The sequence below is a fragment of the Pyricularia pennisetigena genome, chromosome 1, assembly GCF_004337985.1.
Source record: "Pyricularia pennisetigena strain Br36 chromosome 1, whole genome shotgun sequence".
NCBI classification, from domain to species: Eukaryota; Fungi; Ascomycota; class Sordariomycetes; order Magnaporthales; family Pyriculariaceae; genus Pyricularia; species Pyricularia pennisetigena.
Window position 1 is genome coordinate 4,211,997 of NC_043740.1, and position 19,264 is coordinate 4,231,260.

The 19,264-nt window shown below is 51.9% G+C and overlaps 6 protein-coding genes across 6 annotated transcripts; 1 reads left to right on the forward strand and 5 right to left on the reverse strand.

The window, feature by feature from the left end:
• Positions 1 to 1,812: 1,812 nt before the first annotated feature.
• Positions 1,813 to 2,135, reverse strand: PpBr36_07790 (uncharacterized protein; the record flags this gene model as incomplete). The annotated part of the gene is made up of 2 exons (XM_029894925.1): positions 1,813 to 1,908; positions 1,989 to 2,135. Coding segments are annotated over 2 exons (243 nt in total), but the record flags the coding sequence as incomplete, so codon positions are not given.
• Positions 2,136 to 3,247: 1,112 nt separating this feature from the next.
• PpBr36_07791 (uncharacterized protein) lies at positions 3,248 to 4,295 on the reverse strand (the record flags this gene model as incomplete). The annotated part of the gene is made up of 3 exons (XM_029894926.1): positions 3,248 to 3,385; positions 3,619 to 3,899; positions 4,142 to 4,295. The coding sequence occupies 3 exons, from the start codon at positions 4,293 to 4,295 to the stop codon at positions 3,248 to 3,250; spliced, it is 573 nt and encodes a 190-aa protein (XP_029748455.1).
• Positions 4,296 to 5,240: 945 nt separating this feature from the next.
• On the reverse strand, positions 5,241 to 6,326 carry PpBr36_07792 (uncharacterized protein; the record flags this gene model as incomplete). The annotated part of the gene is made up of 1 exon (XM_029894927.1): positions 5,241 to 6,326. The coding sequence occupies one exon, from the start codon at positions 6,324 to 6,326 to the stop codon at positions 5,241 to 5,243; it is 1,086 nt and encodes a 361-aa protein (XP_029748454.1).
• Positions 6,327 to 7,085: 759 nt separating this feature from the next.
• Positions 7,086 to 8,366, reverse strand: PpBr36_07793 (uncharacterized protein; the record flags this gene model as incomplete). Its single annotated transcript, XM_029894928.1, has 1 exon — positions 7,086 to 8,366. One exon carries the CDS (start codon positions 8,364 to 8,366, stop codon positions 7,086 to 7,088), a length of 1,281 nt encoding a protein of 426 aa, XP_029748453.1.
• A 907-nt stretch (positions 8,367 to 9,273) lies between these two features.
• On the forward strand, positions 9,274 to 14,666 carry PpBr36_07794 (uncharacterized protein; the record flags this gene model as incomplete). Its single annotated transcript, XM_029894929.1, has 2 exons — positions 9,274 to 10,874; positions 12,689 to 14,666. The coding sequence occupies 2 exons, from the start codon at positions 9,274 to 9,276 to the stop codon at positions 14,664 to 14,666; spliced, it is 3,579 nt and encodes a 1,192-aa protein (XP_029748460.1).
• A 774-nt stretch (positions 14,667 to 15,440) lies between these two features.
• PpBr36_07795 (uncharacterized protein) lies at positions 15,441 to 18,829 on the reverse strand (the record flags this gene model as incomplete). Its single annotated transcript, XM_029894930.1, has 4 exons — positions 15,441 to 17,037; positions 17,100 to 17,850; positions 17,926 to 18,454; positions 18,623 to 18,829. The coding sequence occupies 4 exons, from the start codon at positions 18,827 to 18,829 to the stop codon at positions 15,441 to 15,443; spliced, it is 3,084 nt and encodes a 1,027-aa protein (XP_029748459.1).
• Between the last annotated feature and the right edge of the window lie 435 nt (positions 18,830 to 19,264).

Genomic DNA, 19,264 nt, shown 5'->3' on the forward strand with positions numbered 1-19,264 from the left:
TCAGCTAGACAAACCTTCAAGGAACTGGATGCAAGTTCTGAATATCTTACGCCATGGATACCAAGGATCCATTTGAACTGGATTCACTTTGTTCCTGCTAGACATTCTGGTCACCGCCTCATGAGTCTACGCAACAGGCATGATTCGGGGCACAAATGATAGCTGTGGACACCACCAGGCCAGTTTTGTTTACCAGTGTGTGATCTATCTATCTATCTATCTACATGGTGAATCACACGATGGGGAGTCCCAGCCCGTTCCATGGCTTTGCCGGTTGTCAATGTTCCCCTATCTTGCTCCATCTCTCTTTCTCTCTTACATCAGCACGAGATACCTATGAAAGCTTTTAAGCCTTGAGTGATGTCCCAGTCATAAGACCGATTGGCGATACTGAGTAAAGCACCGCGCAAAGCTGTAAAACAATCTTAACTTTGATCAATGCCTCCTCTGATAATAATCCATCATTGAAGACTGTTGCAATTTCAACCTTGAATGAGATTGCCGTTCATTCATCTAAGGCATTCCAAAACCCCCCCACGGGGGCCCGTGGCAGCCCAAAATCGGTGGGGCGGCCTAGTCTCAGTGCTCAGACTAGACCCCTGCGGGGTCCGAGCGCTTCATGTACCTTTTAGGCACATGGCTTTTCGGCCAATTGCATTGGCCGAAAAGATCGCGCTCGTTCTAGTCTGAGGACAACTTGTCGATTTTCCCCGCTCATGGCGGGTATTTGTACTGTGTTCGCACTGTAAATGCACTGAACACGTAATAATAACAGTATAAACACTGTATGTGATTGAATATTCAAATAAATAAATAAAATAAAAATTGTAAAAATATCGGGTAACCTGCGTTGCAATATATGATTTATTTATGCTTTTCTGGCGTAGGAACCGTTCGTATAGCCTTTCTGGTTATATAAATATTTAAAAAAAAGATTTATTAATATATATTATTATATTCAATTAATTATTTTAAGCAGTGATATTTTATTAATATTTTTATTTTAATAAATAATTTATTAAACGAACTAATAATTCGCCCAATTATGATACGGATAAATACATTTTATCCATTAAATCTTTATCCCAATTTTAACAAATTCGTTTTCCGTTTACATTGTTGTTCCTTTTTAATCGCCCCAGCACGAAAACCCGCGGGTTACCCAATTCGGGTTGAGCCCGCCAGCCCGCGGTCCCCCATCTACCCGCCAAGAAAACCCGTGGGCCACTACGGGCCCCCGCCAAGAGCCCATGGGTTGGCGGGCCGGGCTGGGCTAAACCTGTTTTCGGGTTTTGGCAGGCCTTACATTCATCAACCCTTACCGAACGTTGGCTATCACTTCGGTGGTGAGATCTGGATGCTGGCCAAAGATGTCTTGCATGCCCTCCCAAAAGGACTCGACCTGCGAGTTGTCGGCTATCAGCCCTCGGAATACCGGGCCGGAGATGAGTCTCGGCGTCAACCGGTGCCAGTTTGTAGATTTCGTCGACCACAGCAGACAGGCCTTTCATGTCCGCGGCTCTCAGAGCGGGACTTTTTTGCGTGAACTGCTCTAGGCCATACGCCTTGAGTTCAGGCGCCAGAAACTTGTGGTCGAGGTTGTACATTTCGGCCGCCACCAGCATGTGCAAGGCAGCTGTACAAATATGCAGCTCCTGTGAAGGCATCAATGACACTCGGGGCGCTTCTTGATATTGGGTTGCGTTGTTGTCTCTTCAGAGTGAAGTGTTTGGTGCAGGTAGCAAGGCCCGTGAAAATGGGACTTGGATAGAGAGGCATTCATTACTAGCCATTGCTTTTCTTTTCGCAGCGTCAAGGGCCATATGCTCCGGTATAGGCATGATCGATGAACCTCATGTCCAGCACAGGATCATCATCTGGAAGGTCGATCGTGCGACATATTGACTCCTAATGGGACCAGTGAGTCCTGGTGTGAGCGCAGCAGAAAATGGAGCAAACTAGAATATAGCAGCTCTTGAGAAGACAACCTTGCTAGCTCCGATGATGCGCGTTGCAAGACGATAGCTTTGAAGCTGCCGGAACATGCAGTGTCGAGGAACTAGGAGTGTGCGCAGATGACCACCCGGTGGAGCGTGAAGCTCTGGCCCCTTGCGGGTGACTCTCAGGTCGGTAAACTGGTGGACGCGTTTACGACGGTAACAGTCAGCAAGGCTGTTTTGAGCTGCAAACGGGCGGTTGAGGACCAATTTATCCGGATGGGATAGAAAAGGCGAGCCAGGAAGCAAAGCTTTGCATTTTCAAGCATCAACTTGAGATAGGCATGGAGGGGAAAACATGACAGCTATCGTAGACTTTCTATTGCGGGAATGATAATGGATATGCTTGCTTAATCGTTCAGCATTAGGATCGTTTAGCTAGACAACAAAAGATATAGAGCTGTGATACATTCTGGACACGGGTAGAAGTATCTTCTCATTGGGGACAATGGAATTCTCTATGCTCTCTATGCTAGGCTGTGCAAGCCTTGATGAGCGGGAACCACTTCTGGGAGATTTTTATGCGGTCTTCTACAACCCCAGAATCCCCGGTATTGGAGCTCAGTCCGGTTAATTGATGAGTTTTTGCGCCAACAGAATAGCTGCTCGCTTGGATCGAGTTGAAAGCACGTGCTTGCTCTCAGCGCAAGCACCGGGCAACACAAAGAACCCGAAATGACTAGAAGACCGATACATGCAATAGTTGAGACATCGTTAGTTTTCTAACTCTTACTGGTAGGGTTAACTGTAATCTAGGTGTGACCAGTTAGCCATTTTATACTTGCTGCTGCCTTCGGACACGATGTTTACTCTCCCTAGACTTTTGAATCAACCCAGCTACACTCGACCTGAAAATTGTTCCGAGTGTTGTATAGGAGGAACATCTGGCTTCGTGTTTGAAACTATTTGGTATCTATGTCATGAGTCAACGCTACGTGGAAGAAATTCTCCCTTATCCCCATTTTCAACTGATTCCCTAAGCTTGTTCCTTTAAGTTGGCACTGACCCATTATCGTTTTCTGGAGGGGGACAAAAGTTCAAAAAAGAAAACAAATTGAACGAACTGACTAGTCAACTCGTATTTACCAGTATCGGATAGAAAGGACATTGACAAGCTGCTGCCTTCCGTAAATACAAGTATGCTTTGTTCATTACCCATTTCCCTGAGAAGACCAAGGGCTTGCACGTCTTGCAGTCCTGGAATCCAAGAGAGAGCTTAGCTAGTAGCACAATTATCATGAGCACCAGCATCAGCACCAACGGCGGACTGGCTTTCCCAGATGAAGAAGGCTCTTGTCTCTCGCATCTACTGCAAGCTGCGAGGTTTGCTCGGTTTCCAGATCTGGTTTGGTGCGAATGATCGGTCGCAGGCGTTGCATGTCCAGCCTCTGTATTCACGGAAGTCGTGAGGTTTCAGTCGAGAGACACACGGATTGCTAACATCTTTAGTAGATCGGCTGTGATTAGTATAGACATCACAGGATGGGCAATATCCCACAGAGGCAGGTTCGATAGTAACAACCCATCCTCCCAGCTCGGTGTCGGGGATAAACGTCTGTTTTGCATGGTGGCTGAGTAGATCACTGGAGAAGTCTGGATATTCCCGTGCAACCAGGCTTACTGGATATAGAGCCTGTCGCTTGTTGATGCTCATGAAATGGTTGGTGATGCGACAAAGAGGCTCCTTAATGGCCAAGTCGGTGCTTGTAGTACCCGAGTAAATGATTCTCACGATGTCACTGAGACACCTGACGTTCCCTGAGTCCAGTTCGAGTCCAGACTGCTCTAGCAGACATGCGAAGAAGCCAAACCGCCGCAGACTGAGAATTTTGAGTTCAGGCATCAGTAACCTTTCTGCCGCCGTGTACAGGGCTGCAGATTCCTTGACATGGTCAAAACATACTGTGTGCATATCTGGGTCTAAGTACTCACGATAAGTATCAGGGGTGTAAAAGTTTGCAAGGTCCATATCCCAAGCCCAGTGTGCCATGTTGTGATGGCACTAGTGCTCCAGGTTTGCCATCTTTTCTCGAGCTATTGGGAAAGATTAGCTAACTTAGAATACCAGACGTATGTTCATCTTGCCGCTGGATGATCAGGGTACATTATTTTCGTTTCTATGAACAACATTGTGGGCTTCTTACCTGCAGTCACACTACGGACTTGGCCAGCCGCACCAAGGAAATCTCCAAGTAGCATCAGCTGGAGCTGGAGATCTTCGGACGTGACGCGCTTGAGGATTTCGGGATAAGGGTCCTTGTGCCGTTGCGCGTCTTCGGTATAGGTACCAGTGTACATGAGCTCGATGATTTGGCGGAAAAGCCTGCCATAAATTCCCGGAAGATGGACTGTTCTTGTATTAGCCTCCTAAAGCCCGAGTCTTAGTGAGTGTCTCTCTCTCCCTCTTTCTCTCCCTCTTTCTCTCCCTCTCCCTCCATTGCTATGCTTACCTGAAAACCGATCTTGCATGCCGTCACAAAGAAGGCCGACCTCGTGCAAACAATGATCTTATGGAGTTGGAAGGTCATTTTGTCCGCCGTGATAACAGTCAAGTCGGAAAAGTCCTCGCTCGGGTGGCCATCCCAGAGCTCCTACCAAAGATTGTCCATGTTGAAGACGAATCCAAGCACTAGGCAAGGTGAACGAAAAGTGAAATGCCAAATTTGTTCTGCCTCGGGAGGATCTGGTCCGCAATCTCTCGTGCTGATGGGTTAAAATGAAGAATTGAACCCGGTGATGAGTTCCGGGCCAGAAGAACGACGGGAGGTGTTTCAAGTAGTGGAGAGTGAAGGTTTGGTTGTGATGGTCGATGTTGTGGAGGCGAGCGCTTCCCTTGTTACCAGCCCGGCTCAGAGCTCTCAACTTCTCAGGTGGGCAGAATTTACGGCTGCAATGTGCGGTGGTAGTTGCTTGCCCATCACGTGCTCAAAGCGTGGCAAGCACAGGTACCTAGGTGCTTGTACGGCTGCCTGCACACAGCCATGGAGGGTAGGTTCTCATCACCTTCGAAACTCGGGTGTTGACACTGTTGCGAGCCTTGGGATATGTTCTCTTAGTGTCAGAGCCGGTTTTCGCTTTTTTATCGACTGCTACCATCCATAAGAGCACCTAATATGTACCGTTGAAAGGAGATGCCCGTATTGTAAAAGATTTTAGTCTATCTTTGAAGAATCGTAACGCATTCATTCGTTTCTAGCCAGAGGCTCCTCTATAGGCCACTGCGTGGGAACTACCGAGTATCATTCAGGCCTTGTTCATCTGTCTGTCGTCCAGGCCACCGCCAACTCGTCTGAATACTTCTGCCCTGGCCTCCTGTAATGCTGACCTTGCCGAGTCCAACATGACTTCTCTTTCCTTCACTTCGACCTTTAGTTGCTCGTGTCTCACCTTTGACTCCTTCATCAGCTTCGTGTGCGCGTCGAGACAACGATGAACCTGTTGCTGGCTCTCCCGGATCTTGTCGTGAAAGGCCATGTCGGTGAAAATATTGTCAAAAAAGACATCGCTCATAATGTTCCCTTGCGCCATCTGCACGTTCGGAATGGCGTCCAAGTTCACAAAAGGGCTTTGCTTCTGCGCCTGCATGGCCAGCATTCTCGCCTCCCGCACTGCTATATCCGCCTTGTGCAAGGCCGACCGCTCCATCGCATCCGCCACGCTGCCGCCGCCAAACATGTCCCAGTGCGAAGCCGACACGGCTTCCTGCATCATCCTGACGCTCAGTGCCATGCTCTTCCACGCCTGTTCCAAAAGCTGCAGGGCACGCAGCTCGCCCTCGCATCGAACGCGCGCCTGGTGGTAATTGTCCCGTGCCTCCCTCGCCACCTCTTCGATCCGATCCTCCTCAGGAAACGCCGGGGTCGGACCCTCAAAGATGGAACTGTACAACCCGTCCAGGTCCACCTGCGCCTGGCGGTGCCGGCGCGCAGCCGCCTCGAGCTGAGCCTTGACGTCGTGGGCGTCTCTCAACATCTGCTCAAGGCCCTTCCTGGACTCGACCTCGCGGTGGCACTGCTGCAGTACCTCAAAGTACTCCTTCTCCTCCTTGTCGGCCCTCTGCGCGAACTTTTCCCGCTTACCAGTCGCTTTGTACGCGAATCGGCGCATGACCGAATCGCGGTACTTTTCGTGGTCCTTGAGCTCCTTGTTGCGCTTTTTGTCCAGCTCGGAAATCACCCGCGACGACTCGAGTATCTGCCTGTCCAGGTCGGCGATGAACTTGTTCTGGTTGTCCAGATCGGGCGCGGCGTGGTCGGTTTCCCTGAGGGTTTGTAGGAGGGCGGCATTCTCAGCCGCCGCAGCCTGGATCTTGGACTCGATGGATGTCATGAAAATGATTGCGATTTTCTTTTTTTCTGCTTGCAACTAATTGGGTCTGGAGATATGCTGTGCTAAAATCGTTTGCTGATTGCAGAGTTTGATTTCTTATGTTTTTTTTTTTGGGACTCGAAAAGATTAATATGGGCGAATCAAGGTAAACTGGCGCCTGAGATTACTGTATATGCCTGCCTGCGTTTGCGCTCCTGGTTGACGTCACGAGCTTTCGACTTTTGTACGAATCCAACCCTCCAATTATATGTTTGACAATCCCACGCCATTCAAACCCGTCATTCCCCGTTTCCTGCTTCTTTGGTTTTTTATACAATCACAAATGGAGTTGGTTGCCTCCAGGTCTGCGCCACAGTCAAGCATTACTTGGCATCCTGCTTCCCAATTCGACTTGGAGCTTAGCATGAAGATTGTCCGCTTACTGTTCGGGTCATACGCTTGGCCCCCGCATCAAATAGTAACCCCGGATATTTTTGGAAATTCAATCCACGCAAACAAATTCCCGGTTGCACCTATGGGATTGCAAGATAATGGGTTCAGAGTTGAATCTTGAACTGGGTTATAGTCCTTGATCTTACGCTAAGCTCCAGCCCCCAACCCATTGTAATCTCCACCTCGCTATTTACCTGCCTATTCAAGATACGCTAGGGTGATGAAAAAAAGGACTGTCTTCTTTGCATGCAAATGAGAGAGACCTGCTGTTCAAAAAAGCAGCAAAGCCAAGAAATCAAACGTCATATGGTCATCATAGAACGGCTCTTAGTTCAAGTTGTTCGACCCATGCTGCTTCAAGTAGTGACGGTTGTGAACTTTGAACCTTCTTCCCGCCTCCTGCAGGCACTTGAACACCAAACCCTCCGCGTAGCTCCCATCTGGTAGCACTTCTTTGTCCGCACGCTGGTATATATCCTCGTGGCATTTCGCAATGTCGGTGATGTGAAGAGTCGTTTTGACGGGGACGTGTTTCACGTCGAACTCTTTGCACCACGCCACCACATCGTTGGCCGGAAGCCAGTCACCTTCGTCGAGATGGTCGTAAATATCAAATGCAAAAAAGTCGTGTTGACCCGGTCCATAATTGTGGCGATTTTGGTTGATTTTGTCGCCGACGAGCTCGCCTTGGAGGACCATGTCCAAGTTTTGCTTGTTCATGATCTGCGGCAGCCTTGCTCTCAGGGCAACTTTCCAATACAGACAGTCTTCGCGCTCCGCAAGGTCGTTGTTGGCGGAACAGACGCCAAACCTGCCGTTGGACAGCATCATGTGAGGACCGTGTGGCTGAGGAAGGGGATGCAGCGTCGTGAAGAACGGAGAGTACTTTGGGATGAAGTAGACAGCCATTGAAGATCCGTCCATTTTCACCGACTCCTGGTAGGTAAAGTGCTTGTACTTTGACTTTTTGAAGAGGTTGGGACAATCTTTTAGCCTAGACATTGCCGACTTTTTGTAAAATCCCGGTGCAGGCCCGATGAATTGTGGTGATGTTTTGATACCCCACCTCTTTACCCCAAGGACTTTTTCCAAATTAAAAAGAGCGTTGAGGTCTGAAACTGCTTGCATTTTGCATCCGTAAAACTCGGCAAGTCCGTCAAGTATTGCTTCTATCTCGGGAAAGTCGTGGACGGACTTGACAACCCCGTGGCTGTATAGCCCGTTGCTGCTGATATACTTCACTTGGACGCCGACTTCGCCTTTCAGAGTGAAGTTTGCCCCCAAGGATCGAAATACAGAGTGAGCATCCCTAGGGAGGAAAGCTCTGGGGAGAAAAATAATCACACAATCTCCCTTTTCGAACTCTCCGTGGGAGGCGTCAAACAGGTGGATATGCGAACCTTGTCCCGGCACCTCCACCACTGCTCGGTTTTGCGTACCGATCAGATGTCGGACTGCAGATACATGCCGGACGAGAACGAACCGATCTCTGGTGTAATGCTGTGGGTCGTCAAACCCATAGTCCTTATCGAAAGCTTGTAGGAGACTGTGAGGCATAACCTTGATGGCTAGTGGTTTATCGACCAAATCCAAGATGGTGGTAGCCATAACTTTATGTGGCCGTGACAGCCTTGAAGCAAAGTTGCTGTGGTGAAGGAACCAGAAAAACTAGGAAAGAGTTTGAGTCTAATGTGAAGGACTTGATTTTGAACTTAACCTCGAGGAGGTTGTTAATTTAATAGTGAAATGAGAAAAAAGATATAAATTTGAACTGGCCAAAGAACAAAAGAAATCAAAAGGGCCCCCACGGACCCGTGCTGAGTGATGAATGATGACCAAGTAGATTGAAGATCAAGCCTACTCGTGTGTGTAGTACTGAAGTCTTAAAATTATGCAGTCTAGAAGAGTCAAGTATGTGATTTTGGTTGACTGAAAATAATTGTAAGAGTCTAGTCTAGTCTAGACTAGATACTGTCATATTTCTAATACGTTACCTTGTTTGGCTAATTGCTTGTAAGTGCGCTCTGGTGGTGATTGTAGTGGAGACGATGAACCAGGGAGTAACTTGACAAGGGTTAGGGTCAGTTGTGCAAAACGATCACCTTCGTTGAAGATCGCATCAGCTAGTCTGAAACGGGCCTAGCGTAGCTACCAGTACGCCTTAGTCATCAGGATCGCGGGTCAGAAATCTCCTCGACGCGACTGGCTTTTGCGTTGAATTGGGAGAAGGACCATGCGAGGGCGTCCCTCCAATTATCGACATCCAAAACAAAACGTCACTTTTCCCATCGCAAACATCACAGTCGTCGCCCATTAACCTCCGTTTCACGTCGGATACGATCGAAAGCTCCTTTGGTCGCCACCTGCATTTCAGATCAACATCCAATTCTGAGTAACGTTCGTTGCTAGCTTGTCGTTTCTTCGTTCTGGATCCAGAGCTCCTCCCTCGCTCAACACTGCCCGTACATCTTCTACACCCAATTCGAGCAACCGCGCAAGTCGTGCCGCCGTCAAAATGTCGGCGGTCTCGGCGCCCGCACCCTCGGGACCGCAGGCCTTCACGTCATCCTACGCGCCCAGATTACGCACGTACAACAACTCGCTCCTCATCCCTGTCATCAACCAGCCGCAAGCTGGCCCTATATCGCGAACAACCAAACGAGGAACGACGGTAATCAACTATGCCGAAGACGGCTACGACGACTACGATGATGACGATGACGACAGCCGGCGCCGACCGACCGGTCTGCGAAGTTTGCGCCGCGAAGATAGCGTGAACAAAGCCGATGCTGCCGAGAGGGTCAACAAGGAGACGACGACGCCCGTGACGGTGCCGGGCATCTGGAGGGAGTGGATGGGCAAGACGCGCATCAACAGGCCAGAAGCGCACAATTTTGCGCAGGCGCAGCTCCCTCTGACCCTGATCCCCATCAGGCTGGACGTTGAGATCCCCGCCTTCATACCAGGCCCCAACATATCCAAAGTCGACGACCCGAATCAACCAAAGGAGATGACGACGCCTTATCGCTTGAAAGACACCTTTATGTGGAACCTCCACGAGACTCTGATCACCACAGATCACTTTGCGACACAGCTAGCGCAGGATCTCGATCTTCCCAACAAGGCGCACGTCATCGCCGAGATCAGTAAACAAATACGTACGCAGCTTGAGGAGTATGCCGGTGTCGCACTGCACCCGCTTTTCCACTCTGCGCAGAAGCAAGCGCCGCCGGCCCAGGGCGCCACTGACCGCGACGCGTCGTCCACACCGATAATTGGCCGATCAGATACCCCACTCCGGAGCGCTGCGCTTGGACGAAGCACGCCCTCACGGCCCGCAGCGCCAGCCACGCCAGCACCAACAACATCGGTGCTCCAGGGCGAGGTTACTGCCACTGCCGAGCACGTCTCGGCTGACTCGGATGACTTCAACCTCGACGACACTTATCGCTGCGTCGTGGAGCTCAACATACACCTCGGATCGCAGCTTTACACGGACAAGTTTGAATGGTCGCTGTTACATCCGCCAGGCACAGCCGAGGCGTTTGCCAAGGTGACCTGCGAGGATCTAGGTCTGTCCGGCGAATGGGTCCCCGCCATGACACATGCTATCTACGAGGCGGTGTTGCGACTGAAAAAGGAGGCGTGCGAGTCTGGTGGACTGGTCTCTGGTCTGGCAGGCGACGCGGGCAGTCTCGATCCTTCGTTGGGCGTCTACTCGTCATCCACGGTCCATGGAGGTGCCGCGGCCGGTTGGCGCCACGACCCGGACCACCTTGCGGATGATTGGGAGCCCCGGCTGGAGATGCTCTCTAAGGAGGAGATGGAGAAGCGTGAGGGCGACCGAGAGAGGCAGATCAGGCGATTGAGGCGAGAAACGGCTCGCTTCAGCAGTCTGGCCGGCATGGCCGGCGGTGTACCTGTTGGCTTTGGGTTTGGTGGCCTGATAGAGCAAGAGGAGGAACGCATGGGACGTGGAGAACGCAGCAAGAAGAAGCGGAGGTTCCGAAGCCTGTCACCAGTTGGGAGATCGGCCACGCCTGGTGGTAGGGGAACTCCAGACGTGGGCGGCGGTGGCGGCTACGGCGGAGGAGGCTCCTTGACGGATGCGGAGCGGTATCAGTGGCGATGCGCGCACTGCAAGGTGGGGGGAACATGTGTCTGGGCCGTCCGTGACGGACCGCATGGACCAAGAGTAAGCTTGGCTCTTGTCTTACTTGCTTGTGCTTTTCTCCGATTCAGTAGCCGAATTGCTGACAGTGACATGGCGACCAGACATTATGCAACAACTGCGGTTTCTTGTATGAGCGTGATCAAAAGCTACCGCGGTTCACCAAGAATTTGCACCTCAACGACTTACGCTTCGCCTAGTACACGCCAGCAACTCAGATCGGTGTCCGCTCGTCGCTGCCTGTCAACAATAGCAGCCGCGGCAGCCTTGGTACTCCGGTAGCTAAAATCATTGCAGACAAGAATATGTTCAAAAAGCATCATTGTTATAGCATTCCTTCCATGATGGTCCCGAGAAGCACTAGCAGCACTAAGGGTCTTGCTGTTTCGCTGCCGCGTGCTGCGTAATGTGTGGCTGGAGTCAACAACACCCTGCATGATACCACATCTTATACATGTAATGCGGAAGAAGTCATGATCGGCCCTGATCAGGCCAATTTCGAAACGTCATTTCCAAGAAAAAAGAGGGGGATGTGATTAACCTGTCAAGACTACGACTGATTTGGTGGAGGATTCATGATTCTCTTCTTCTTCTTTTTTTTTTTTTCGATGCGTTGTACTATATCTGCTGGCAATTGGGTTTGGGGGATAATTACAACTGCAAGATTATCATTTTGACTTGTCGCAATGTTTTGAACTACTACGTGATATTGCTGACCAAGGCTGCTGCATCTGGTTACATGTGATTCTCAAAACAGTCAGGACCCTGACAGAGACATCAATTGCGAAGGGTGCTTTGCTTGGGCTTCATCGACGGAACGCCTGTGGGTCCCGCTAATCAAACCCACCAGGCTGGGCAGCGCAGGGGTTGCCGTTCGAGGGGGCCTGGACTAAGAAAGAGGGCTTTTGTTTCCATGATGTTGATTGGACTCGGTAGCCCGCGAATGACGAAAATTCCGATCGAACCGCAGCCTTCTGACATGAGCGAGCTGGGTGCTCTGGCGGGTTCAACCCCATAGCTACCTTTTTTTTTTTTTTTTATCTTTTTATCATTTGCACTGGCCGGTACGATACCCCAGAAAACATTCGATCGATACAGGATGCTGTTTATACAGTTTCAATTTCAATTACCCTCTGCCCGCTTTATGCAACTGCCATACATATAACAAGCCGTTAAGGGGACAAGACGCAATTGAGCGACCGAGCGAGCGAACCCCTCCCTTCCTCCATTCCTTGACCATTGACGGCTCAAACGGCGACTTGCACCCCACCGAAATTCAACTCGTATTGAACCTGGGGCCGGTACAATTCAATACAATACGACTGTCCCGGAAAGGACATACGTCTCTCCAAATTATCCCCAATGGCGATATAAACTGTCTGCTGCTTCTTTGCAGATTTAAGATATCTTTTTTGGGGTTTATAGATCGAGGGCGATAGCGAGCAATTTTTTTTTCTCCGCCTGATCGAGCCATGGCCAAGAAAAAGAAAAATGTCACCAGCAATGGGGACTCATCTGTAGGCTCCGAGTCCACGGCACAAGCTACCCCTCAGAGTCTCCAAAAAGAGAAGCCCCCGACAACATCAAGATCCAAAAAGACGGTGGCAGGCGGCAGCAGCAGCGGCGAGGGTGTGCCGCTCATAATATGTCGGAACAAGTCAGCTTTTTTTTCTTCTTTTTATTCCACCCTCCCCCTGTGTTGCAATTGGACCAATTAGGCGAGCTATCGAAGCTAACGACCAACAACATTGCGCCACAGGCACTGGCGATATATATCCTCCTTCCACGGCCCTTGGCTGCACCTCCCGCTCGAAGCGCTCGAATCACTCGCACACTCCAATTACAATTCCCCACGGCCCCGACCTATAGACCCGGGAGTCTTCTTCGACCTCGTAAAGATCCGCCGCCTCGTCGGCGAGGCAACACCCCTGACCGTCAATGCCGCCAATGGCTTTGGTCCGGGCAGCAAGGTGCGGCTGTCCCACGAGAGGAAACACAGGATGCGCGACCAGGCCACGCGCCGACTTTCTCAGGCCTACCGGATAGATGAGATCGCCACCAGCGTTGCTGTGATGCAAGGGACAACGAGCCTGGAGAATGTCGCCGAGCTGGTGCTGGACAAGAAGCCCGACGATGTCGACGCCAGTTACGTTCACTTCTTCCACGAAAAGATCCCTTCTCGTCACGTCGTCGAGTCGACCCCCTTCGAACCGCTCAACAACATCGTTGGCTCAAGGCCCATGGAGCCCGAGTACCTCCGCACGCGCGCGATATTGCGCGTCTTCGGCGAGGACTTTGACGGCGCCGTCGCCGACCTGACCGCGGCGATCCAGCTGCTCCGATATCACAGACCGGCGCATAACAGCCGCGAAGAGGTTGTACCCGTACCAACGTCCGGGAGGAGGCTGCCCGAGGTCAAGCTGGCCGAGGATGAGCAGCCGACTAGCCTCGAGATGCAGCTCATGTTTCAGCGCGGCGCAGCCTACCTCTCGAGGGCCTGTCAGTGCGTCTACGCGGCATTGCCCCCTTCTGGTAAGCAGGATAGTGACGCGCGGATATCAGAGTGGCGCGCAGACGCCCGTGGACCCCATGCGGCCGCAACCAACGGAGACCCAACGGCGCCGAGCCCGAGCACCGAGGAGGAAGCTGAGGCGCAGCAGATAGCTGCGCGCAAGCTCCTCAAAACCATTGCCAAGCGCGCGCTGCGGGACTATATGGCATTCCTAGATCACATAGAATACTCTCCCGACTTCCCCCTCGAGGACAGTGATGACTATCCACGCAGGAACGGCGGTAGTAGTAGCAGCTCGCGTCTGTCACATCCCAACGGCCGCGCTCCGGCAACCTCACAGCCACAACACAGGACATACCGCCTGTCGCAACTATTCGAACCTACTCCGCCGTCCGACCTTCCACCGTATCCACCCACACAACCATTCCGAAAGGACACGAAAGACACACCTCCGCAACAATCATCGACACCCTCACCGAACCAAACTACGACAATTACTACATCCGACAACTTAGCCGCAAACACAAGACCCCCTTCGCCGTCCAGAACAGAGTATATAACCTACCACCCTCTCCTATCCGATGCCCTCCACGCCCTCCTTCTCTGCCACAGCCTCTTGCAGACCAGCACCAAAGAGCTCCTCCGCCATGCCCACATGGTCGGCCGTCTCGCCCGCCTTGCCGACGGCTATCCCATCTTCCAGGCCAGCCGCTCCCCCGCCCGCGCCGACTGGATCGAGGTACTACGCCGCGTCAACGGACCAGAATGGCTCGGCCTGCACACCTCGTGGGAATCACTCTGCCGCCCCGCGCCCCTATCCAGCAACCCCGTCAACAGCTCCGCCGCTGTTCCAAGACCGCAGCTAGATGCCACATCGTCGACCAACACGACGGCAGGCATGAACCCCGCCACGATCACCGCGCCCAGTAACTCCCTCGCCGCTACCGCCACCTCCGCGGCAGCCGACGCCTATGACGAAGACAGCAGAGAGTATCCCATCTGGACCGAGCGCGCGGCCGCGGTCGTCAGGTGGGTCAAGGAAGCCCCCGGCCTGCCACCACTACCGGCAGCCGGCGGCGCCAAGAAGAAGAAAAAGGTCTCGGGGAGAGCTAGAGTCGCTGCCTCCTCGGGATCGTCAGCGTCGCAGCCGCCACCGGTAGAAAGCTCCTCGTCCGCGGTGGCGGAGGCGAAGCAGGTCGAACTGAGGCCTGGTCCTCCACCATAACAGGACCAACGTGTGCAAAACACGCAAAATTTCCCGCTTTGAAAACGGGATTTAGGATTAACATTTACTCCCCTCCCCACAAGAGTTTGGATGAACCTCATGAACAGATGGTCTGATTCATGTAATCCCTTCCCCGACCGGGACCATTTTGGGCGAATCTGTATTAAAAAGAAAGAAAAAAAAAAGATCCCACGATGACTAGCGATTGAGAAAAAAGAATAATGAATACAAAAGAAGCATGAAATGACGAGCATTAGTCGTTCAAACTAGGATAAATTCCCCTGCGCTGTTTCACAGCTCTGTTCTTTCTCAGGATCTCTCCAAGTGCTAGCTCTGAACGGACCGTGATTGGCCGTAAATACGTTTCCCAGGTAGCAAAGCATGATCGCGTCACCGAAAAACTACGCTGATCTCGAGATAACAAGGAAATGCGGTCGGAAAGAGAGAAGGAGAGAGTCATGACAATTGTCTAATATTCGTTCATTTCTTTTGTCTTCGTAACCAAAATCTCCTTGCTACTAAACGTTATTTGCCCTTGAAAAAACAAAAACAAAAAAAGAAAACCATCTATAATGTCCCGCCTTATGTTGGCAACCAATACATACCTCCCTTGCACTTAGATTAGCATTGTAGACCAAAGTAATAGAAAAAAAAAAAAAAAAAGAATTATGGCACACGGCTTCCATATGATGACAGGTTCTCAGTCAACCTTTTTGAGATACCAACACAAAAACAAGATTAGACAAGAAAAAAAGAGAAAGATAGATGCAGGAATTACCACCTTACTTCACCTGGGGCACCGCCGCCTCCACCACCGCCGTTCCCGTTTGGACCAACGCCAAGCAGCTGGTTGATTTCAGTCATGCCGTCTTGCTCAAGGACGCCCATAAGCTCCGAAAGCTGCTCGTGCGTCAGGCTGCCCTGCCTCATCGGGTCCATGGAATAACCGCCAAAGTTTCCGAGACCATCGGGGTGGCCGTGGTTCATGTGTTGACCGCCAAATCCAGCGGGTGGCATGGCGCTGAGCATTGCAGCCGCGCTACCAGGGTCACCAAAGTTGTGCGTGCTGTTGCTAAACACAGCGGCGTTGTTCTGCGAGTAACCGGCGTACTGGGGCATGTGCGGCAAAGGCTGGTTGAACCACTGCGTCTGCTGCTGCTGATGCTGCGGGTTGTGTTGTTGCACATGATGATGGTGGCGCTGGTTCTGCTGCGCATGCGGCGGCAGCGCAGGGACTGCGAATATCGGTCGTTGTTGTGGCGTCCCCTGCGGCGTGGGGTGGCCTTGAGGCGTTTGCGGCGTCTGTGGGGTGAACTTGATGGCCGGCGCACCGGGGGTCATTGCCCCTGGCTCGTGAGGCATGGGCGGGCTTCGATGGCCCATGATTGGAGTGTGATGGGCAGATCCTGGTTCGGTAAAGTTGATAGCCGGTGACAGCGCACTGTTTGGTTGAGCGTGACTACCATTGCCTAGAGACTCTGGTGGAGTTGGAATATTGTTACGGGGCGACGAGAGATTACTGGCGTGCGGCGTAGTGGAAGCAGGTGGTGTGGGCTCATCGATTTGATTCGGCCCTGGGCCTTCATCCTGCACAAAATCGGGAGGAAAGTATGACGGCCTCCTTCCGCCTCCACCGCCGGATTCCGACCCAGGGTTAAAGAAGATAGAGCCGGTGCGGAATTGTGGATGTCGAGGGGGTGGGAACCCATCATCGTACGTGTTCTCAAACTTGAATGTCGGTTCTGGTTGCTGCTGCTGATGTTGCCGATTCTGCTGCTGCTGGGGCTGATCGAAACTGTAGCTAAACAATTGAGAGTTGTTAAACAAGGGCTGCCCATGTGGTTGCTGGTGGTGGTGATGCGGTTGCGCTGAAGTTGCTGATGCGGCCGTGTGAGCCGAGGTGTCGGACGCAGAGGGCGAGCTGGTGTCAGTTAGCGGTGGGGGCGTTGCAAAGCTGTTCGAAAACACGGGTGGAGGAGGCTGCTCCTCCGCCTGGTCGTAGCTGTGCATGCATGCTCTCGCAAGATTTGCATAGTTCTGGGACGCCGTAGCCGTGCCAGGCCACCTTTCTGAGCACTGGTCAATTGTGTCGAGACACGTTTGCACCAACTCCTCAAGCTGCTCACGCGAATGTACTTTGCGCACTTCGGGATATGAGACCGACCAAAGCAATGTGTTGAGGGACATGTAGATAGTCAAGAGGAATATCCATGTAATGTCTACAGCCGACTGCTTGAGTTGCTGGCTAGAAAGTTCGATGATATGTGCCGAAGACTCGAAGCACCTTAAAGCCGCCGCGCTGGACGGCTTTGGTACTTGCGGCGATGGCCTATAAAGACCAACAATCATGCTATGATACTTGCCAGTGAACCTAAGCGGAGTTAGCTATGCGTACGGCAAGAGTTGCGTTGCGGAGGTGATCAATTCACTTACCAGGGACCACACCACGCCGGCTGCTCCGGACTAGAGTCACGCCAGTCCTGGAGTTTCTGTAGCATATGTGCAAACCAAGGATGGTTTTCATCCCTTGGTTCCGGCCGCTTTTTCTCGTACAACTTGCGTCTAATTTCTGCTTGGAGGAGCCTCATCTTCAGGAAGTGAATCGACATGAGCTTCTTCTCGCTCGGAGGACCTTCTTTGATACCGTCAGCTGTTATGAGCTCATCCGGACGGCTGTCAAAGAAGGCAACATCCATAAAGTCGTCCCCCTTGGCGAAACCGTTGGGCCTGCCCATGCTGTGCGCTAGACCAAATTCCATAGAAAGAATGATCCAGCTCAACCTCCTCTTGAGATCAAGAGTGATCATGTCGATAAGTCCCAAGTCGTACTCTCGTTTTATCGTCTTTTCTTCACCCATACCCAGTTGTTGGCAAATACGAGTAGCGAGGCCTATGATGTAGTAGACTGCTGATCGTGTAGGAGTCAGAGTTGAATACTGGCCTATGAGAACCAGACACTGGAGTGTCCGCAAATCCTTTGTCCTGACCACTTCCTCAAAGTACTGCATGGCCGCCAAGTAGAAACCGTCAGCTAGACCTGCGTATTGCAGCTCCAGCTTTTGGAGGCTGATTGCCAAGACCATCCAAACAATAAAGTTTTTGTGCGGATCTTTATCTCCATTGTAAACGTCTTCCAGATCTTTTGCAAGTACAACCTCGTTAAGGGCTGGAAGAAAAACTTGACCTGAAGAGAGGGGGGTTTAGTTAGTTTATGATCGCGTCAACACCATAGCCACACATAACCCAAGCGCCCGCTCACCTCTTTGAATGTAAACCTCCAGCAGCTTGTTAGCCATTGGTCGCGAAGGCAACTCTCGAGCGGCATGCGCGCTGATCATAGGATAGCTCTTCTTGCGCATGCTTGGACCGCTTATGCTTCCACCGTAGCTGATACTCTGCATCCTGTTCGACCTGTCTAACCTCCGGGAGCCCACCGAAGGAATGACATCGGATATCTTCTTTGCTTCCGTGAAACGCTTCGCATCCTCCATCAGCAGCCTTGTCATGGCAATCCCGCTGCTCGGACCGAGGTACCTGGGCGTCTCATCATGCTCGTCTAGCTTGACCAGTCCGCCTGGCCGTACCATGTCCTCTGTATTGCGGGGGAACTCATCGTCATCGGTGAACTGGGCAAGCTCCGACTCGAGATGTCGCACGCGCGTCTGCAGCCGAACTACGTAGTTGCGGTTGATCTTCTTGCCCTTGGTGGTATCAAAGTATTCGCAAATAGAGCCTGAACGTTCGCAGGGAAGACAGCGCGGAAGTGTTGGGTCGCATCGTGTTTTGCGCTGCAGGAACGGTCAGTTGTTAGCGGCGAGTTCTTGTCGCTAGGCTTGAGACAGAGATGCATCATGGCACTCGTATTCCAGAGACAGAACACACAGGCGCGATTCGCCAGAGACAAAATACTGGTGAATCGCGCCATTGGGAGAGGAAGGCATGCGTCGGGAACGTACCTGGCGGCAGCGGCAGCATGCTGTGAGGGTATGCGCGATGCGATTCGACGAGCCGTCACCGTCGTCGTCGCGGTGTTGCTGGCGAACACGAGCGGCGGCAGCCGGGAGCGGTGGGCGTTGATGGTGGAAGTACTGGGTCGATTGTGCTGTCTGTGGACGAGGGAGAGTGCCAACTGGTAAAGCCCCAAAAATGAACGAGGGGTCCATTTTTGCGGGCGTCTAGAGGCGTCGCCAACTCAGGAAGGGAGTGGATTCTGGCAATAGTGTTGCTAGATCAGCGATTTGGTCGGTTTCCAAAGCTGTTCTGTATCCTGGTCGTAGTCGACCAGCGAATTGGTGACTGAGAGGAGGTTGTTCGGGGTGGTGTGCGGGTTTTGTGACTGCGTCGATAAGGCAATCAATCTCCTTGAGCGGTGCGGCGGGCGAAACAGACACCAAGTACCAAGGCTAAACTAGTATGACCAGAACTCGACTCTTGGTTGGTAAAGGTCGATCAGTCGCTGCTGCCGTGCAACAAAGTGCGCGTGTATGCCGCCCCTCTTCAATTGCTACGCCAGCCCTGAGGAAGACGACATAAAGCTCCGGCGTGAGATTGCTTGTTGGAGATTCGCCCCGACCCCAGGCCCCCCCGTCCGTTGCCTC